Raw genomic sequence first — 22743 nt, forward strand, 5'->3', positions numbered from 1 at the left:
TATGCCATCACTACAGTCAAGTAAATGAATTCTTGCACGGAGGACAGGAGCGGCTGCGCTGGAAATTCTTTTATGCAGTTTTTTGGGGCAAAGCTAGAAGTGGGTTGGAAGCATAAGAACTGTACTTCTCCTTCCTGTGGGATCCATTTCTGACTTTGGCATCAAAAACTGCCACAAAAACCCGAGTGTGACACCACCCTGAGTGGCTGTAGTGAGCTTTTAAAGAGGTTAACAATTTTTAGGTCAGTGAAATATGACCAGGCATTTCAGCAACTGTCAATCTCAGAAGGCTCACCTGAATTTTAGAAACCCAATTTCTCTAGATAATGAAAGCAAATGTGAGGAACAGAGGAACATACGCTTTATCTTCCTACACACTGCCTCCCTTACAATAATATAAATGCAACTTTTGGGTTCAGCCCCAATTGGAGCCTCAAGGCTCAGAGTCACATCTAGCTGATTGATCAGGATTGCAAAAAGTGTAAGGTGAAAACTGTCATTCTTCATTCCATTCCAGGAGACAGCTGGAATTCTGATTTTAGTCTTTTAACAGTCTTCATGAGTTTAACCAGAGCAGAGTATAACGTGATGTTTCGCTGGAGACTAGGAATTAATTAGGTATATTCCCCTTAGGGCTCCTGCACACGACCGTATCTGTTTTTGTGATCCACAGAACACAAATACCGTCCGAGAGCCTGCCACCATTTTTTTTACTCCTTCAGAAATGCCCTGTTCTATGTTTCTGCAGGGCTGCGGGACAGACTTATGGATGCGGAGAGCACATGGGTGTGCTGTCTGCATCTTTCGCGCCCTCACTGAGATGAATGGGTCTGCATCTGATCAACAAAAGACACGGATCGGATGCAGACCAAAACTACTGGGGGCCTGCCGGCATTTTTTAATTATTTTTTTTTACTCCTTCAGAAATGTCCTTTCCTTGTCTGCAACGGACAAGATATAGGACATGTTCTATATTTTTGCAGGGCTGTGGAATGGACTTATGGATGCAGGATCTTTTGCAGCCCCATTGAGATGAATAGGTCAACAAAAAACGTGGACTGGATGCGGACCAAAACTACGGCCGTGTGCATGAGCCCTTAGAGAGAAAGATTAGGTAAATGCAGTTAGGTGTTAGGTACCTGGAAAGATTGGACAGCCTTTTCATAGGATTTAATAAGAGCAGCATCGTCCCACTCATCAATATCTTCACTCTGAAAGACCCGAGAGAAGATATTTCAAGACACATACGTTTCTCATCTTCTCTTCATTAGCACACATATCCATTAGGGCAGGGATGGCCAACCTATGGCTCTCCAGCTGTTGCAAAACTACAACTCCCAGCATGCCCAGACAGCCTACAGCTATCAGCCTACAGCAGGGCATGGTGGGAATTGTAGTTTTACAACAGCTGGAGAGCCGCAGGTTGGCCATCCCTGCATTAGGGCAAATACAGTCATTACTTAGCACACAGGCTTCGTCATATCCATTCTTGTAATACACAGTCCTAACCAGCTTCTGAGATCAGAACACATACAGGATCCCCTGCCTTTAATGCTCACTCATAAGGACAGTCATCATGATAGAAAACTCAGTCACCAGGAAATGAATCACTCTTCATTTCATAATATACAAGTAGAAGATCATTGGTTTAAAAGCCTCTTACCTATTTATAACCAAGGCCATTTATTCTTATTTTCTCCAACTTGCATTTTATGGCAAAGTACAGAACTTGTTATATCTTTTTGTACGTCCGTTCGGCAAAAAGAAAGAATATGTCCGCAAAATGCAGATCATGGAACCACTGAAGTCAATGAGTCTCCAAAAAAGATGCAGATGGCAAACAGACTGCATCCGTATTTTGCAGATCTGCGGTTTGCAGACCGTAAAACAGAAATGGTCGTGTGCATGGGGCCTTATACAGTGGTATCATGATGTGATCCTATGACTGACCTGGATGTATGTAGTAATATATCTGCACATTTTCAGTTATGCACACAGAATGCCGAGTGATTATTTTTCTTTACAGCAGCAATGGACCGTGCTTCCAACAAAAAATATATAAAATCCTTGTTTATATTATAGAAAACATGCAACATTTTTCAGACTAATTCAGACTAAATGGCTGCATCGCACATATCTGACACCTGTAAGACTGGAACGGATGCGTAGGTTAGATAGTGCTCAATGTACTAGATGTGGCAATGATAGGGGAACCCTGATTCATATGATTTGGAATTGCCCAGTGATAGCAGAGTATTGGTCGGGAATTCATGGGTTCCTCAATGAAAAACTGGGTCTACCAGCAGTCTGCTCCCCAGAGAATAGTCTGTTAGGGTTGGTAAATGATCTGATCCAAACAAAATACGCTAGGATACTTTATCAACTCTTGATGTTTTATGCCAGGAAATCCATTTTGCTGCATTGGAAGCCTCCGGCAGTCCCATCAGTTCAACACTGGACTCAGATTATAGATGCGGCTCTGCCAATGTACAAATTGACCTTTATGGCGAGGGGAAATGCGGAAAAATTTGATAAAATCTGGGGGCATTAGTTGAGAGCTAGATTAGTGATAATTTAGAATCGAGGGAGACAATCAGTTAAGGGATGGGGGTGGGAGGTGTAGGTCAGACCGCTCAACATATGGTAGTTGCTGAGCTGATCCTATTAGCAATAGACCGCATTTGGGAGTGGAGAAGAGACGGAACCTTCCATGATTGACCATTTACAATAACTAGTTGAAGGAAGAGGAACTGCAGTGCTGTGGTGTGTGTGTGAATGTGTGAGTGGATGGGGTATCCCTTCTGGAGTTGATGAAGCTGAATAACAATCCATAAACTGATATGTACTAATGTTGTTAAACAAAAGTATGTAAAGAAGTATCATTATGATGTACACAAATATTGAGCATGTACAAGTAATGCTGTTGACTCTAGTCTTGAAACCGTGTTGTAAGTCGGTTTTTCATGTCTTTTAAAAAAAAAAAAAAAAAAAAGAAAAGCTTTAAATAAAGACTATAAAAAAAAACAAAAAAAAACAAAACATTTTTCGGACAACAACCAAAGTGCTGTCGATCAGGAAGACACCTCTAGAAACAGATTATGGTTAAAGGGGTTATCCCATCATAATGATCACTGTTAAATCTGTTAATGATTTGACAGTGATAATTTTTGTAAATATATTTGATTAACAAATTCCCACCGTTTAGGATAAAATTCATCCCCACTTACCTCATTGTTGTCATTCGGTCTCCCCTGGTTACGGCCACCGCTCTTCTCCAGAATCCCGGTGGCCGCGTTTGCGCAGAAGACTCCTTATTTTCTCCCGGCCGGGCCGCTCGCTGTCCTGAACGCACATGCCGCCGCGCATTCGCGATGGTGACTTCTTCCCGGCCAGAATAGTACAGAGCCGCGAACGCACACGACGACTCTGTACTATACTAACCAAGAATAAGTCACCATGGCGCATGCGCGGCGACGTGCGCGTTCAGCCCAGCGCACGGCCCGGCCGGGAGAAGACTTCAATCAAGATGAAGCCCGTCCCCAGGCAGAATCCAGGAAGTGAAGGGCGCGCTGGCAGCAGGTAAGTATGAAAAGGCAAAGTGGGATAACCCCTTTAAGATACTTTCGTTCCATTTTAATCATAGGACATTGGATTTTAGTTAAAGAGGTTGTCTGGTTTTATGACACTGATGACCTATCCTCAGGATAGGTCATCAATGTCAAATTGGCGGGGGCAGACTCCCGGCACCGATCAGCTGAATGGCAGAGGAAGCAGTAATTACCCTGCTCTGCCTCTACAGTGGAGATGGCGTGCAGGTAAACACTGAAGAGGACACTCACATGAGCATCATGGCCCCATCAAACAGTTGATTAGTGGGGGTGCTGGAAGTCGGACCCCCGCCAATCTGATATTGAGGATAGGTCATCAATATCTGTAACCCAGACAACCCCTTTAAAGAAACCCAGTGGCTTCTCCTGACATACTGTACATAGCAAATACTTGTATTCCTCATAGTATTATAATTCTGGAGAATCAGTTCTTAGGACCCAGGAAAAAATTATCAGATTAATTTTGAAACTTCGTTGCATCAGTTTGTGTCAGTTCCACCAGGTTTTGGTTATTTTTGACAGGAGACAAGTAGATGGACTTATTCTTCCATCAAACCTGATAGAACTAATACAGACCGAACACAACTGGTTCTCAAAATAACCCATTCAAACACAAATATGAATTAAAATGAATCATTTTTCCCCCCAGTTTTTATGTCCCTCTAGTGGAGCAATAAAATAAATAAAAAAGGAATAATCACACTGTTAAAGGCTATGTACACCTTTTGGGGCATTTTTTTTATTTTTTATTATTGCATTGTACTTATTATGAGCTAAAAATCTTTTTTTCAATTGGTCTTTATTAAAAACATGGAATCCTTTTTTCTGTACAGAGCTCTACTAGCTGCCTGTAGTAGCCTTTTCCGTCAGTTGACGAGCTGATGGACTCCTTATCTCTGCTCTCTGAGATTATAAACACTTATTATAGTTCAGCTCTTATCTTTCTGCAAAGAACGTGGCTTATACAAGTGTTTATGACATCTTAGTAGTTTAGAGATAAGGGTTATTAGATTACAGACAGAAAGTGATAATGAAATTACCAGTCACAAAGTTAGAAAAGCAGTTAACCCTTTTTGACAGAATCGCTCAATATTTTTTATAAAGGCTAATCGAAAATATGATTTTTAGCCAAAAATGAGTAAAATGCAATCATAAAAAAAATTGCCTCCGAAGGTGTACATAGCATAAATAAACTTTATAGAAATATTAATAAAATGTCAACTGGGGGTTACCAGTGAGATGTATATTATGACACTGTTCAATCAGTGCTATGTAGGACACACCCCTTTGACAAAGGAAACGGTAGCTCAAAGTAGTCAATCTATTCAGGAGTTGTTTTTTTGAGGAATAACAGAACAATGACATAATGCAGAATTTCATAGGAAATACAAGTATTTACTAAAGCAAACTTTTTAGGAGAGCTGACATGTAGAAGGAGCTGTTGTTAAAGTGATACCTTTTATTAGAAAGACAAAGAGTGCAAACTTTTAAAGCACCTAGGGTTCCTAAGATGTCTGACAAAAGAGTCTCAAAAGTGATGTAAAGGAAAACTGTCTTAGTTGCCCATAGCAACCAATCAGATTCCACCTTTTATTTCCCAAAGGAGCTCTGAAAAATGAAAGATGGAATTTGATTGGTTGCTATGGGCAACTAAGACAGTTTTCCTTTACATCAGTTTTGATAAATCTCCCCCTCGGTCTTTCCAGTCAACATAGGGCATCTATGTCTATACATAGATTAGGCCTCATACTGAAAATCAGTTGGCTCAAATTTTTACTCTTTCCACCCATGCCAATTATTGCTCCTATTTTTTCACACACAGGTAACATGTACTGGATGATAGATAGAACAAATATGGGCCCTTGCCCAGCAACAGTGCAGAAAGGCTTTTGATGCCATTTTTATCTAAATTGATAAGAGAATGCACATACATACTGTATAAGCGCTTCCCTGAATATATTCACTGTGGCCTTATTCACACAGTCAGTGATTTTCATCAGTGATTTTGAGTCAAACACAGGTGCAACTCTAAACACAGAGCAAGTGTAGATCTTACCCTTATCAGCAGATTTGCAGGGTCAAAACTGCTGCCAGACTCCATTTAACCCCTTAGGGACCCATGACGTATTGGTACGGCATGGTTCCCGAGTCCTTAAGGACCCATGACGTACCGGTCCGTCATGTGTTGTTCAGATCACCGCCGCCCGGCGGGTGGTGAACGGAACAAGGTCCCTGCTCAAATCATTGAGCAGGCACCTTGGCTAAATGCGCGGGGGGGGGGGGGGTCAATTCAGACATGCGGTTTGCAGCTTTTACCTGGTGCGGCGGTGGTGCCATCGGGTCCCCATGGGGCTGTGGGGGGGACCCGATGGCATAGAAGGCAGCGCGTAAAAAATAAAAACTGTGCTAAATAAACCATTTTTTGTCACCTTACATCACAAAAAGTGTAATAGCAAGCGATCAAAACCCAAAATAGTGCCAATCAAACCGTCATCTCATCCCGCAAAAAATGAGACCCTACCTAAGATAATCGCCCAAAAACTGAAAAAACTATGGCTCTCAGAATATGGAGACACTAAAACATGATTTTTTTTTGTTTCAAAAATGATATTATTGTGTAAAACTTACATAAATAAAACAAAGTATACATATTAGGTATCGCCGCGTCCGTATCGACCGGCGCTATAGAAAAATCACATGACCTAACCCCTCAGATAAACACCGTAAAAAAATTAAAATAAAAACTGTGCTAAATAAACCATTTTTTGTCACCTTACATCACAAAAAGTGTAATAGCAAGCGATCAAAAAGTCACACGCACCCCAAAATAGTGCCAATAAAACCATCATCTCAACCCGCAAAAATCATACCCTACCCAAGGTAATCGCCCAAAAACTGAAAAAATTATGGCTCTCAGACTATGGAAACACTAAAACATGATTTTTTTTGCTTCAAAAATGAAATCATTGTGTAAAACTTACATAAATAAAAAAAAAGTATACATATTAGGCATCGCCGCATCCGTGACAACCTGGTCTATAAAAATATCACATGATCTAACCTGTCAGATGAATGTTGTAAATAACAAAAAATAAAAACAGCTATTTCTTGTTATCTTGCCTCACAAAAAGTGTAATATATGTGGTGTCTCACAGGGTGAAGTAATTGAGGGTATATATGTGTCTCCCAGGTTCTTAGCATATGCTGAAGAAAGTTATTTAGGAAATGGTTAAAAAACCTAAGCCTGGGTCCTGATGAGCTGCACCTGGGGAGTTGCTAGAAAACTGGGCTGTCAACACACTTGCTCAGAACTTCCTGGGAGTGAGAGAAGCCACATCTCACTGAGGGACCCTGAAGGTCCAGAGCCTGCAAACTGCAAGTATCACAGGTTGCTGTTCAGACAGCGTGCTTATTTTGGGTGGACTGAGGATAGCTCATCCACGTCCTAGAGAGGGACCTATTGTTTAGTTAGAGCCTGGACAAGGCTAGGTGTTCCGTTTATGTTTTTGTGTTTTAATGCAACCTGTGAAATAAAGCTGGCAGGACGCCAGTTGAAATGCACTTCTGTCTCCTGAGGTCTCCTTCTGCGAAATAATCTGACTAATCCCCCTACCTTTTCACCTCTGGAAAGGTGAGCTAAATAACGGACTGCCACATATAGAGCAACCAAAAATCATATGTACCCTAAACAAGTACCAACAATACTGCCGCCCTATCCCGTAGTTTCTAAAATGGGGCCACTTTTTTGGAGTTTCTACTCTAGAAGTGCATCAGGGGGGCTTTAAATGGTACATGGTGTGAAAAAAAACAGTCCAGCAAAATCTGCCTTCCAAAAACAGTATGGCATTCCTTTCCTTCTGCGCCCTGCCATGTGCCCGTTGAGCTGTTTACGACCACATATGATGTGTTTCTGTAAACTACAGAATCAGGGCCATAAATATTGAGTTTTGTTTGGCTGTTAACCCTTGCTTTGTTACTGGGAAAAATGGATTAAAATGGAAAATTTGCCCAAAAATTGAAATTCTGAAATTTCATCTCCATTTGCCAATAACTCTTGTGGAACACCTAAAGGGTTAACGACGTTTGTAAAATCTGTTTTGAATACCTTGAGGGGTGTAGTTTCTTAGATGAGGTCACTTTTTTGGAGTTTCTACTCTAGGGTTGCATCAGAAGGGCTTCAAATAGGACATGGTGTCAAAAAAAACTGTCTAGCAAAATCTTCCTTCCAAAATCCGTATGGCATTCCTTTCCTTGTGTGCCCGTACAGTAGTTTACGACCACATATGGGGTGTTTCTGTAAACTACAGAATCAGGGCGATAAATATTGAGTTTGGTTTGGCTGTTAATCCTTGCTTTGTAACTGGAAAAAAATTATTAAAATAAAAAATCTGCCAAAAAAGAGAAATTTTGAAATTGTATCTCTATTTTCCATTAATTCTTGTGGAACACCTAAAGGGTTAACAAAGTTTGTAAAATCAGTTTTGAATACCTTGAGGGGTGTAGTTTATAGAATGGGGTCATTTTTGGGTGGTTTCTATTATGTAAGCCTCACAAAGTGACTTCAGACCTGAACTGGTCCCTAAAAATTGGGTTTTTGAAAATTTCAGAAAGATTTCAAGATTTGCTTCTAAACTTCTAAGCCTTGTAGCATCCCCAAAAAATAAAATATAATTCCCAAAATGATCCAAACATGAAGTAGACATATGGGGAATGTAAAATAATAACTATTTTTGGAGGTATTACTATGTATTATAGAAGTAGAGAAATTGAAATTTGGTATTTTTTTATAAATAAAAATGTTTTTTTTTTTACTTCATTTTACCAGTGTCATGAAGTACAATATGTGACGAAAAAACTATCTCAGAATGGCCTGGAATGGCCTGGATAAGTCAAAGCGTTTTAAAGTTATCAGCACTTAAGTCCTTAAGGGGTTAAAAGGAACCTGTCATCAGTTTTTTCACACTTAAACTGAACTACATTTTTCCAGCAGCGTGAAAATACTCCTCTTAGTATTTTGGGGAGTATTTATAGGCAAAGATGAGTACAAAATAAGATGCTGGGTAGTTGTGAGCCTGGGGTTAATAAAATACTGGTTGGCTGGGAGCCTGGGGTTAATAACATGTTGGGTGGATGTGGGCCCAGGATTAATAAAACCTGAAGTTAATAAGAACCTGGGTGGCTGGGATTAATAAAACTCTGGTTGGCTGGGGCCCTAGGTTTAATAAGACCATGGGTGGCTGGGGGCCTATGTTTAATAAGACCCTGGGTGGCTGGGGGCTTTGGGTTAATAAGTAGTGATGGATGAACATCGGCCGGGACGTTTCGCGAACGCGAGTTCGCGATCAAATGTTCACGAACAGCACGTTGGTGGCGGGCCCCATTCACTTGAATGGCAGGCGAACATGAAAAACCTTCAGGTCATATTTACAGCGAACAAATACTTACTAGAAGTGCACAAATAGTCCCACAACATGGACACTGACATACCAGAGGGGGATCAATGGCAAAAATTCCCACGAAAATATGTATTTTAATCAGGGGCCATTTTTATGCGTCTTAAAGGGAAACTCTCAAAAATGTGCCCTGCTGGAGCCTAGAAAATTTTTATTTTAGGCCACGGGAGTACAGGCTCCAAAAAATAGGCATTCACCTGACAAAAAAGAACAAGTGATTATGTGGCTGGAGGTATATTAGGCGGTCACTGAATAACAATTTTACTGTAGGCCAGTACAGGCCCGAAAAATTAGGCATTCACTTGACAGAAAAGAACAAGTGATTATGTGGCTGGAGGTATATTAGACGGTCAGTGGCTAAAATTTTTACTGTAGGCCAGTACAGGCCTCAAAAATTAGGCATTCACCTGACAGAAAAGAAGTAGTGATTATGTGTCTGGAGGTACATTAGGCGGTCACTGGATAGAAATTTTACTGTAGGCCACTGGAGTAGAGGCCCCAAAAATTAGGCATTCACCTGACAGAAAAGGCCTTTTATGCCGCTGTATATACATAAGACAAGGACCATTCTTTGTTCTCGGTGGTGGCGGATATGTGTGGGCTGGCATGAGGAAATTCAATTACATGTGGTCGTCACAGGTGTTGAATTCCTCCGATTTCCATGCCTCATTCATTTTTAGAAATGTGAGGTAGTCCACACTGTCGTGAGCTAGGCAAGTGCGCTTATCGGTCACGATCCTCCCCTACTGCGCTGAATGTCCTTTCGGACAGAACACTCGACAAGGGGCAAGCCAAGATTTCCATGGCAAATTGTACCAGCTCTGGCCACAGGTCAAGCCTGCACACCCAGTTGTCCAGGGGTTCCTCGCTTCTTAGAGCGTCCACATCGGCCGTTAACCCAATGTAGTCGGACATCTGTCGGTCTAGGCGTTCCCTGAGGCATGATCCGGAGGGCGGCTCTCGATGGGTTGGTTGCAAGAATGATCTCATATCAGAAGTGACCAACAAATCTTCAAACCACCCTCTTTCTTGCAGGTGCGGTATGATTGGTACCCGCACCTGTTTCACTGTGGGTGGAAATTCCTCTGCCAGCACCCGCAACAGCAGAATGCAGTATTTCTGGCAGCAAGGCCTGGAAATGCTGCATTCTGACAGCCCTCTGTGATGCTGGTAACATGACCGCCATTTTGTGTTTGTACCGGGTTTCTAAGTACATTGCCACCCAGTACTGGTCCTTGCCCTTTATGCTTTTTATACGGGGGTCCCTCTTCAAACACTGGAGCATGAAGGCCCCCATTTGCACTAAATTGGAAGCGGTGGAGCGCCCTGGCTCCTGCTCATCGCCCAGGAGAATGTTGTCCTTGGTCTCCTCCCCCCAGCCACGGACCAAAAGTTTAAAGTCCCCCTCAAAGCCTGCTCTTCTTGCTCCTCCTCCTCCTTCCCCAGAAACCATCCTCCTTTGACTCCTCTTCAGATTCCTGCTGACTTGTCTCAGATGGAGTAGCCTCCCCTGGGAATTTATTCAGCATTACGACTTCCTCATCTTCCAGCTCTTGCTCCTCGATGGCTTGATCAATGACACGATGCAATGCACGCTCCAGAAAGAAGCCGTAAGGTATGATGTTACTGACGATGCCCTGGCTGCGACTGACCAGTTTGGTGATATCAAATGGCCGCAGTAAGTCTGCATGCGTCGCGCATGAGCAGCACTGGCACGGTGAAAAGAAACCAAGCTCCCCAGAACCTGTCCTGCTGCAGAGTTCATACAGGTAGTAGTTAACGGCATGTTGCTGCTGGAGCAGCCTATCAAGCATATACAAGGTGAAGTTCCAGCGCTTCGGGCTGTCACAAATCAAGACGTCTGACAGGCAGGTGGTGTCGCCGCTGAACGTTAGCAAGGCGAGCCATGACCGTGTAAGATCTTCTAAAATGGCCAGAGATTTTCCTGGCCTGCCGCAAGACGTCCTGGACCCCGGGGTATTTGGCAACGAATCGCTGCACGACTAAGTTCAGGACGTGTGCCATGCACGGCATGTGCGTCATTTTGCCCTGGTTAAGCGCGCTCAGCAGATTGACACCGTTGTCGCACACCACTTTACCAACTGTCAAATTGAGCGGGGTTAGTCACTGATCGGCCTGTGACCGCAGAGCTGAAAGCAGTGCAGGACCGGTGTCGCTCTTGGCTTCCAGGCACAACAGTCGCAGCACAGCATGGCAACGTCTCACCTGGCACGTTGAATAGGTTCTGGGAAGCTTGGGGGGTGCAGCAGAAGAAGCGGTAGCAGTGGAAAAGGAGGAGTCAGCCGAGGAGGAGACGGAGGATGTAGTAGGAGGAGGAGAAGAAGAGGCAGGCCTGCATGCAATCCGTTGCGGTAACAACAAATCCACACAGGTGCCACGGGTTACATGCTTGACGGCCATCAAAAGGTTCATCTAGTGGGCAGTAAAAGTTATGTACCTTCCCTGCCCGTGTTTGCTAGACCACGTGTCTGTGGTCAGATGTATCTTGGCACCGACACTGTGTGCCAGAGATATATTCAATTGCCGCTGAACGTAGCCATATAGCTCTGGGATGCCCTGCGGGGAGAAATATTTCCTTCCAGGGATCTTCCATTGCGGTGTGCCAATGGACACAAATTTTCGAAAGGCTTCTGTCACGAGGGTGTCGAGGACCACGCCTGACTCCGTTATACCCGGGGTCAGGAAGTCGCAGCGGTTGGCTGCACGCTCTATTTAAGATAGGGCTGTTTTCCTTATGGTAGCTTTCTGGGTTTGCTTAGCAAACCCTTTTGGCTCACTCAGGGATCCGTAGCTCCTTCTCCTCAGCTGTTCCTTGTCCAGCACTCCCAGACCTCCTTATATTTCTCTCTCACACTTCTCTGGTTGCCAGAGATAGAGCTTCCTGCCTGGACATCTATTCTGACCTTCTGGAGCTGTGTTGCTGCGTTCGCTGGTAGTTGGTCCAGTACGCTACCCTCCAGATCCCTGTTGGACCTTTTTGGTTTATTGTGGTCGCCCACCTGGGTGTATGTGTTTGTATGTTTTGTCTGTCCTCTCCCTGGTGTTTCCCTCTTAGTGATAGTGGTGTGGACTAGCGATCCCACCGGCCTGTTCACTATCCAGGGCTCATATTAGGGAAAGCCAGGGTTTAGGCACGTGATCGCCGCACGGGTGAGGAACCCGTCTAGGGACGTCAGGGCAGTCAGGTGCCAGCCGCAAGGTGAGTTAGGGGTCACCACCTTTCCCTCTCCCTTGGGCAGGGCTTTCCCTGTTTTCCTCCCTGTGCGTGTCGTCGGTCATTACATTATCTCTGGCCATTATTTTGTGTAGGTAAAAAAAAAAAAAAATATTTTTACCTACTTAGAATCCAGTATGGATCAAATTGCTGCTCTGTCCAAACAATTTCATGGCCTGTCTTTGGAGGTGGTAGGATTGAAGGCGTCGGTCCTCCAGCAACAGCAGCATTTACAACTGACTGCAAGCCCAGCGGTTGCTACTGGTAACCAGGTTGTTGCGGAACCCAAGGTCCCTCTCCCTGACAGATTTTCTGGGGGAAGGGACAAGTTTTTGACATTCCGTGAGGCCTGTAAGTTATATTTTAAACTGCGCCCTTACTCCTCTGGTAATGAAGATCAGCGGGTGGGGGTTGTTATTTCCCTGCTGCAGGGGGATCCGCAGTCCTGGGCGTTCTCTTTACCTACTGATTCCCAGGCTCTTCGGTCAGTGGATGAGTTTTTTGGGGCCTTGGGTCTCATATATGATGACCCTGACCGAGTCGCCCTGGCTGAATCAAGATTACGGAGACTCTTACAAGGAGAGCGGCCGGTAGAGGAGTATTGCTCTGAATTCCGTAGGTGGGCTACGGATACCCAATGGAACGATCCGGCTCTCAGGAGTCAGTTCTGCTCTGGGTTATCCGAAAGGGTTAAGGATGCGCTTGCATTATATGAGACCCCCTTTTCCCTTGATGCGGTTATGTCCCTTTCTATCCGAATAGATAGACGCCTTAGGGTCAGGTTGAAAAAAACGGAGCAATTGGTAACCCCTCCCAAGCAGCAGTTAGTCTGTACGGACTTAGACGAGCCTATGCAGCTAGGAGGAACTACTCGTCAGGTCCGTCCTCCTGAGGCTCGCCGTAGGCGTGGGGTTTGTTTTTTTTGTGGGGAGAGGGGTCATTTCATTAATGTCTGTCCTTCTTTCCTCAGAAACAAAAGACCGTTGGAAAAACTACTAACCCCAGGCTGTGTGGAGGATGTCAGCCGGGGGGTATACGTTTCCTCCATACGTACATCGCAATTTGTGTTGCCAGCTGTTATTATTTTTGGTGATAAGACGGAGACTATTTCTTTCTTTCTAGACAGTGGAGCAGGGGTAAATTTGATAGATGCCCATTTTGCCCGCACTTTGGGTTTGTCTCTCTGTACTTTACAGAGACCCATTCCCATATTCGCTATTGATTCTGCTCCCCTGTCTCAGAGAAACCTCACGCACATTGTTCATAATTTACACCTTCGGGTAGGGGACCACCATAACGAGATGCTTTCAGGTTATGTTCTGGAGGGGCTTCCCACTCCGGTAGTGCTGGGTCTTCCCTGGTTGGTAGCGCACAATCCAGTGGTGGATTGGCAGGCCAGGGAGATATTGGAGTGGAGTGAGCAGTGCAGAGAAAATTGCTTAAATAGCAATTGCTTAGTCGCCTCCATAACTACCCTACCTACATTTATTTCGGACTTTGAGGATGTTTTTTCTGAAAAGGGTTGTCAGAAGTTACCACCTCATCGTCCTTATGATTGCCCGGTTAACCTTATTCCCGGCGCAAAATTACCCAAGACCAGGTTATATAATCTTTCGGGTCCAGAGAGACAAGCCATGAAAGATTATATCTCCGAGAGCTTGGCTAAGGGACACATCAGACCCTCTTCTTCACCCGTGGCTGCAGGGTTTTTCTTCGTTAAAAAGAAAGATGGGGGCCTGCGTCCTTGCTTAGATTTTCGCGAATTAAATCAGATAACCATCCGAGACCCATACCCTCTTCCTCTCATTCCTGACCTGTTTAATCAGATTGCGGGTGCTAGGTGGTTCTCCAAACTTGATCTTAGGGGTGCCTACAATCTGATTCGTATTAAGGAGGGGGATGAGTGGAAGACAGCGTTTAACACCCCTGAGGGGCATTATGAAAATCTAGTTATGCCTTTCGGTCTGACCAATGCTCCTGCCGTCTTTCAACATTTCGTTAATGACATTTTTAGTCATCTAATCGGCAGGTTTGTGGTAATATACCTAGATGATATTTTAATTTATTCGTCCGATCTGAAAACACATGAGGTGCATGTCAGACAAGTACTGCAGGTCCTACGGACGAATGAATTATATGCTAAAATTGAAAAATGTGTCTTCGCCGTTCAGGAGATACAATTCCTGGGTTATTTTTTATCTGCGTCAGGTTTCCGTATGGATCCTAGGAAGGTCCAGGCAATTTTAGATTGGGATCTTCCTGAGAACCTCAAAGCACTACAACGGTTCTTGGGCTTCGCGAATTTCTATAGGAAATTCATTAAAAATTATTCACTTATTGTAAAACCGCTTACTGACATGACTAGGAAGGGGACTGATTTTTCTAAATGGTCTGACGCCGCTAAAGTTGCTTTTTCCTCTCTAAAAGAGAGGTTTACCTCAGCACCTGTACTGGTCCAACCTGATGTCTCTCAGCCTTTTATTGTTGAAGTCGATGCGTCAGAGGTGGGAGTGGGGGCGGTGCTGTCTCAGGGTCCGTCTCCTGGCAAATGGCGTCCTTGTGCTTTCTTTTCTAAAAAACTATCTGCAGCAGAAAAGAACTACGATATTGGCAATAGGGAACTATTAGCTATTAAACTTGCGTTTGAGGAGTGGCGTCATTTCTTAGAGGGGGCAGTCCACCCCGTCACTGTGATTACGGACCACAAAAATCTTCTGTACCTCGAATCAGCTAAGCGTCTCACCCCTAGACAGGCTAGGTGGTCGCTATTTTTTACCAGGTTTAACTTTGTGATTACCTATCGTCCTGGGGCAAAGAACACCAAGGCTGATGCACTATCTCGTTGTTTCCCTGGAGGGGGTAATGTGAGTGATCCGGTACCCATTCTTCAAAGAGGAGTGGTTGTTTCTGCGGTACACTCTGTTTTGGAGGGGAAGGTGTTAGAGGCCCAGGGGGACGCCCCGGTCTCTTGCCCCTCAGAGAAATTGTTTGTACCGTTGAACTTACGTTTCGAATTATTAAAGGAACATCATAATTCGGCACTTGCTGGGCACCCGGGTAGTAAAGCAACCTTGGAACTATTGTCTCGTCGTTTTTGGTGGCCAAGGTTGCGTCAGGATGTATTGGATTTTGTGTCTTCTTGTTCTACCTGTGTGCGCGCAAAAGTTTCACATACACGTCCTGCAGGGTCTCTATTACCACTCGTCATTCCCAATAGACCGTGGACACATCTGTCAATGGATTTTATCACTGACTTACCTTTGTCTGCGGGTAAAACAGTTATTTTGGTAGTAGTGGACAGGTTTAGCAAAATGGTACACTTCATTGCGTTACCCGCACTACCTAATGCTAAGACTCTTGCTCAGGTATTCGTCAGTGAAATCGTGAAGCTTCACGGGGTCCCCTCCGATGTTGTTTCGGATCGGGGTACCCAGTTTATTTCTAAATTTTGGAAAGCTTTTTGTTCTCGTTTGGGGGTACACTTGTCCTTTTCCTCTGCTTTCCATCCTCAGTCGAATGGACAGACTGAGCGTACCAACCAAAACCTTGAGACATATCTAAGATGTTTTGTGTCTGAAAACCAAGAGTTGTGGTCATCATATTTACCGTTAGCTGAGTTTGCCATAAATAATCGTCGTCAGGAATCCACTGGCAAGTCACCATTTCTTGGTGCATATGGTTTTCATCCCCAATTCTGTACTTTCAAAGAGGGGGGGTCTTCTGGGGTTCCCGAAGAGGAACGGTTTTCGTCATCTCTTTCATCGGTATGGCAGAAGGTGCAAGCTAACTTGAAAAATATGGGAGGTAAATACAAATGCATGGCTGATAAGAGACGGTCGCCAGGTCCGGACCTAGGAGTGAATGACTGTGTGGTTGTCTACTAGGAATATTAAATTGAAGGTTCCCTCTTGGAAACTGGGTCCTAGGTTTATTGGCCCTTACAAAATTGTAGCCATCATCAACCCCGTGGCTTTTCGCCTGGAGTTACCTCAGACTTTTAAAATTCATAATGTTTTTCATAAGTCGTTACTCAAAAAATATGTTCCACCTCTAGAACCATCACCGCTGCCACCCCCTCCTGTTGTTGTGGATGGTAACCTAGAATTTCAGATATCCAAAATTGTTAATTCTCGTCGGGTCCGCCGCTCTCTTCAATATCTGGTGCATTGGAGAGGTTACGGTCCAGAGGAAAGAATGTGGGTTCCTGCGTCTGAGGTAAACGCCGACAGGTTAGTTCGGGTTTTTCATGCCTCTCATCCTGGGAGACCTGGTCCTGAGTGTCCGGAGGCCCCTCGTAGAGAGGGGGGTACTGTCACGAGGGTGTCGAGGACCACGCCTGACTCCGTTATACCCGGGGTCAGGAAGTCGCAGCGGTTGGCTGCACGCTCTATTTAAGATAGGGCTGTTTTCCTTATGGTAGCTTTCTGGGTTTGCTTAGCAAACCCTTTTGGCTCACTCAGGGATCCGTAGCTCCTTCTCCTCAGCTGTTCCTTGTCCAGCACTCCCAGACCTCCTTATATTTCTCTCTCACACTTCTCTGGTTGCCAGAGATAGAGCTTCCTGCCTGGACATCTATTCTGACCTTCTGGAGCTGTGTTGCTGCGTCCGCTGGTAGTTGGTCCAGTACGCTACCCTCCAGATCCCTGTTGGACCTTTTTGGTTTATTGTGGTCGCCCACCTGGGTGTATGTGTTTGTATGTTTTGTCTGTCCTCTCCCTGGTGTTTCCCTCTTAGTGATAGTGGTGTGGACTAGCGATCCCACCGGCCTGTTCACTATCCAGGGCTCATATTAGGGAAAGCCAGGGTTTAGGCACGTGATCGCCGCACGGGTGAGGAACCCGTCTAGGGACGTCAGGGCAGTCAGGTGCCAGCCGCAAGGTGAGTTAGGGGTCACCACCTTTCCTTCTCCCTTGGGCAGGGCTTTCCCTGTTTTCCTCCCTGTGCGTGTCGTCGGTCATTACAGCCTCCGAGTCCACCAGTTGATATGGCAGTAGTTGGCGGGCTAGCAGTTCCGACAAGCCAGCGGTCAGCCGTTGGGCAAGAGGGTTATCCGGCTTCATCAACGTTTTACGCTCGAACATTTGAGCCACGGAAGCCTGCCTTCTGCCAGATGAACGCGACAACGTCACTGTGGAAGGTGGAGTAAAGGACCAATGGGAGGAAAAGAGGCAGGACGTGGAGCGCCGGGAGTGTGGCTTTGTGGGTTCTGACGATGTTGCTCCCACTGAGCTCGGTGATGGGAGGCCAGGTGTCTTCTTAAGGTGGTCGTCCCTAGGTGAGTGTTGGGCTTACCGCTACTTATGCATTGACAGCACAGGCTGCAGATGGCAACACTATTGTCAGCAGCTGACACGTTAAAAAAAAGCCCACACTGCGGAGCCATGTGCCGGCGTCCTGGGAGCGCAAGATGTGATCGTGCATGGTGGATGGCTCGCTCCAGATACATTTGAAGTCTGCTTTTTTCCTCCTGTGCACTGCGAGTTCTGCATTCTTTTCGTCCTTCTCCTCCCTATCTGCTGCTCCGTCTCTCCCTCTGAACTCCCCTCCTATTCCTCTCTTGTGGGCACCCACTTGACGTCTATCGATACGCCATCATTGTCACCTTCACCACCACTGACATTAGAGATCTCGGAGTAGGAAGTAACAGCGGGGACCACACTCCTTGGGCTGATCTGGGTACTGTCGTCAGACTGTTGGGTGGCGGCCGTTGCTATCTTCTCTTCCTCATTCGATGCCAAGAATGGCTGCGCATCAGTAAGGTCTGGGAATGGATGGGAAAATAATTCCTCTGACTCGAGTGGAGGGGCTATGGTGGTGTGTTTGGGGGTGCACACAGCAGAGAGTGAGGAGGGTGCAGATACAGAGGATGAGGAGGGTGCAGAAGCAGAAGGCTGAGTGAGCCACTCAACCAACTCTGGTTCATCCTTTGACGCACCTTTTCCAACTTCCCACTTAGGCTCCGGCCTGGTGCACCTGCCCGACTCCTACCACCCCTGCGGAACGGCCTGCCTCTTCCTCTGCCTGTCATTTTCAAAATGACCCTGTGCCAAAGTCCCTAGAGAAGAGCAGTATTTGTGGAAGCAGGAATATTGCAGGCCTCAATCAGTATTTGGTGGAAGCCGGTATATCGCACCCCTCAATCAGTATTTTGTGGAAGCAGGTATATCGCACCCCTCAATCAATATTTTGTGGACGCAGGTATATCGCACCCCTCAATCAGTATTTTGTAGAAGCAGGTATATCGCACCCCTCAATCAGTATTTTGTGGAAACAGTGTAACATCCCAGAGTTATGTTACGAAACTCTTTTACTCCGCTACAACCTGTTAAGTGTATCTGCATTGTCATCCTGTGTAATTTAACATCACATCCTCACTAATGTGCATTGAAACCCTTGTTAAATGTATTTGCTGTAATTTTCATGTTCACCAGCAGGTGGCAGCAATGTGTTAGCAGGGCCTTAGTAACAGTTTAGCATTTCTAGACTGGAATAGTACATTCCAGTTTAGCTCCCCCCTCTTTGAGCAGAGTGGGCTCGCCCATGTCCTGGCTCATGGGGAGGGAAGGAAGTTCAGTTAGTGTGCCAGCCACCCCGGCTAGGGGAAGGCTGTGCTGGTAGGAGCTCCCAGTTCTAGGGATTCCAGACCAGGATCTTGTCTCGGCTGAGACCAAAGATCATAATTCCCAGTCTGAGCCCTTCAGCCTCAGCTGATGGAAAGCAAGCAGCCACCTCCAGAACTCCAGGAAGAAGCATACCCTGTGAGCTAACTGAGTACCATCCAGAGACCAGGAGAAGCCAAATTCCTCCTCAGCTAGTCAGTCCCATACACAGCAGAAGATAGACAGTGCAGAAGATGTAGATTCCTGCCACATTTAAGAGCCACAAGCAGACGACTTATCCTGTAGAGAGCTCCAGGCACATGATAAAAGCAGAAGACAGATTCCTGCCATACATTGCCAATACCTGCTGGGACCAAAGACTATTGCTGTATCTCGTGTGGATTAATGCTGCATCCAGTAAAGACTAGTTTGAATTATATTCCAAGTCTGGATCTCAATTATTGCTACCAAATCCCTCAATTACTCCTACTAGCAAGACTCATTTATTGCAAGTGAGCCAGGATCCAGGAGTCCAGCCGTACCAAGGTAGGAGACACCGTTGACACTATTACTACTACCACACAGAGACATTATACCACTCTGGCATTCCTAGCCTGGTACGTGAGTTGCAACACCTTAAAGGGCCCTGAGACTGTACCCTGCGCACACTGCAATTGGAGTCAAGAACAAAAACTATTAACTATTACTTACACCTAACCCAGTCATTTCATATTATAGTGTCAGTGTGCATTATTCCAATCCGGCTTACTGCAACAGGTATATAGAACCCCTCAATCAATATTTGGTGGAGCAGATATATCGCATCCCTCAATCAATATTTTGTGGAAGCCAGTGTATCGCAGGCCTCAATCAATATTTGGTGGAAGCAGGTATATCGCACCCCTCAATCAGTATTTTGTAGAAGCAGGCATACAGAACCCCTTAATCAGTATTTTGTAGAAGCAGGAATATCGCACTCCTCAATCAGTATTTTGTGGAACCAGGTGTACTGTATTGCAGGCCTCAATCAATATTTGGTGGACGCAGGTATATCGCACCCCTCAATCAGTATTTTGTGGAAGCAGGTACATTTTACATACAGGTACATTTTATTGAATAACTCAGTGGCTATACTAAATCTTTTCATTACGTGCAATTACAAAAGTATTCAGATCCTGGTGCCGATGGGGCAAACCCTTTAAAGGGGTTCTCCGGGAATTAAGAAAATGAAAATACTTAAATATTACTTTATTATAAATATATTCTCAAATACCTTTCATTAGTTATAATGGCTCGTTTTGTCTGGGGAGAAATCATTAGGAGAAATAAAATGGCCGCTGTCCCATTAGTTCACACAAAACCTGTCCTGATCACACACACGAGGACAAGTAATATTTAAGTATTTTCATTTTTTTAAATTCCTGGAGAACCCCTTAAACCCTTTCAGGCCCGGAGGTTGTTTTTTTCGTTTTGCGCTCCCTGCCTTCCCAGAGCCATAACTTTTTTGTCTGTTCACATTGTGGGACAAGTTGTACTTTCCACACACGCCGCACGGAGGAGCCGGAGCGTAATCGGAAGCGCGTGCTTTCGGTTTTCAGCGCGCTCAGATACCGTGGTCAGGATTGACCACGGAATCTGAGGGGTTAAATGTCCGCAATCAGCATTACTGCAGGTTGCGGACATGAGCCGTGGGTGTCTGCTCTAAGAAGTGGGCGGCCACCCTCGGCTATGGCGCCCGCAGCGCTCAGGAGTGGCGCCATCTTTAAAGACCCGCGGGGTTAAGGATGATTACAATTTTTTTTATTACTTTAAACAATAATAGCATGTCAGGCAAAAATTATATATTTTTTATATAACCCGATTCCAAGAGCCACAACTTCTCATTTTTTCCATCAACGTAGCTGTATGCGGCTTTTTTTTTTGTCGGGACAAGATATTCTTTTCATTTATACATGGGACTTATTGATTACCATTTTTAATTTATTTTGGGGGTAGATAAGAAATAAACATTTCTATTGTTATTTCCTTGCATTTCTTTTACACTGTCCATGCAGCAGTTTAAAAACATTTTTATTATCCAGGTTTTGGTGAAGACAGCAATATTATATATGTGTGCACATGTTTTTTCTTTAAGAATTTATAAAGGTAAACTATTTTTATAGAAAATAAATGTTTCACTTTTTTTATTTTTCATTCTATTAAATTAACCATTATTTATTAGATTTTAGTTCCACTAGGGCAGTGGTGGCGAACCTATGGCATGGGTACCAGAGGCGGCACTCAGAGCCCTCTCTGTGGGCACCCACGCCCTGGAAAAGTCTATGGTGTACCAATATGCCTTAGGGCTTGTTCACACGACCGTGTGAAGCCCGTGCTGTGGACTGCAAATTGCGGTCCGCAATGCACGGGCACCGACCGTGGCCTAGCCGCATGGGGATCGCGGACCCATTCACTTGAATGGGTCCGCGATCTGTTCGTTCCGCAAAAAGATAGAGCATGTTCTATCTTTTTGCAGTGCGGAGGCACGGAACAGAACCCCAGGAAACACTCTGTAGTGCTTCCGTAGTGTTCCGTTCTGTGCTTCCGTTCCGCATCTCCGGATTTGCGGACCCATTGAAGTTAATGAGCCCGCATCCGTGATGCGGAATGCACACAGAATGGTGCCCGTGCATTGCGGATCCGCAATACGGCAACGGGCAGCGCACGTTCGTGTATATGACCCCTTAGACTTTTCCTGCCATTCATCAGTGCAGGTCGCACTATGAACAGCACAGGCAGGGCACTGAATGTAGGCAGGCTATTATAGCTAAATGATAAAGTACATGGAAGATATACTATATTGGACTGTAGTAGTCAGGTTACATTGCCGAGTTGGTACTTTGCAATAAATGAGTACATTGCACTTGGTCTGTAAAAGGTTCACCATCACTGCACTAGGGGATATGACTAGTACAATGCATTGGTATACCTTGTACATAAATGCATAATAGCCTACGACTCTGGCACAGCCTAATAGGAATACAGTCATTGCAGGCCTGGGGGCCTTTGTCGGCCGCCATGGCAATGTATTTTCACCCTGGGATTGTGTGTGTAGGGGACTGATGTGACAGAGGGATCCCTCTCTTCTGTCTAACTGCCTAGATGCTGTGTACGCAGATGACCGCGGCATCTAAGGGTTTAAGCATCCGGAATCAGTCAGTGTCAGGCTCCCACAGGGAATCTAGGGATGTGCAGCAAGTTCTGAACAGACTACGCAGGCTGCGCTGGTACACCGCTCTAGACCAAAAAAAGTCTCATGCGTATAAATGTACATGAGACTGTTTGCAAGGCATAAAGTTACTTGCACAGACGCCTGTAGAAGGGTTATTGTGGCATTTCAGAGACACGTCAGAGGCAAGAGGGATCTCAATCACCCTGGAGGTTTACAGCAAGGACTCCCTGATATCACATCTGCATACCTCTTGTGCTGGAATTAAACTTATCTTTCTGAAGAAAGGGAATTCTACTCAAAGTCGCAGGGCCGTGATACACAGTCCAAGCCTGCAGTCAATGCGTTTTAATAGCCAAAAATCAGATGATAGATTCTCTTTACTTCCTGCATCTTCATTTACGCCAGTTCCTTAATATATAGCTACTACTATTTATTATCCGAGTGATAAGGAAGAAAAAGTGGAAGGAAATCAAATCTTCTCTGTAGTCTACAACGTTACAACAACCTTCTCTGCTCCACAGACTGTACATGGAGACTGTGCCAGAAGGAGTAAGAATAGCAAACGATATTTCCCATCTCCTCCTCCCACCTATTTCTTCTGCTTCTAAAGGCAGCGATTTCGTACGCAGAATGTCCA

General features: G+C 45.0%; 1 protein-coding gene across 4 annotated transcripts in view; it reads right to left on the reverse strand.

The window, feature by feature from the left end:
- Positions 1–22743, reverse strand: part of LOC120991595 (survival motor neuron protein-like) — a 78767-nt gene that overhangs the window by 48747 nt on the left and 7277 nt on the right. For 3 of the 4 annotated variants that reach the window (XM_040420377.1, XM_040420375.1, XM_040420374.1), the window contains exon 2: positions 1140–1211. The exons of the other annotated variant lie outside the window; for it this stretch is intronic. In XM_040420377.1, the coding sequence (XP_040276311.1) occupies positions 1140–1211 (72 nt within the window). The remainder of the gene's footprint in view (positions 1–1139; positions 1212–22743) is intronic. 4 annotated transcript variants of the gene reach the window in all.

Source organism: Bufo bufo, chromosome 2 (genome assembly GCF_905171765.1).
Source record: "Bufo bufo chromosome 2, aBufBuf1.1, whole genome shotgun sequence".
Classification (NCBI taxonomy): Eukaryota; Metazoa; Chordata; class Amphibia; order Anura; family Bufonidae; genus Bufo; species Bufo bufo.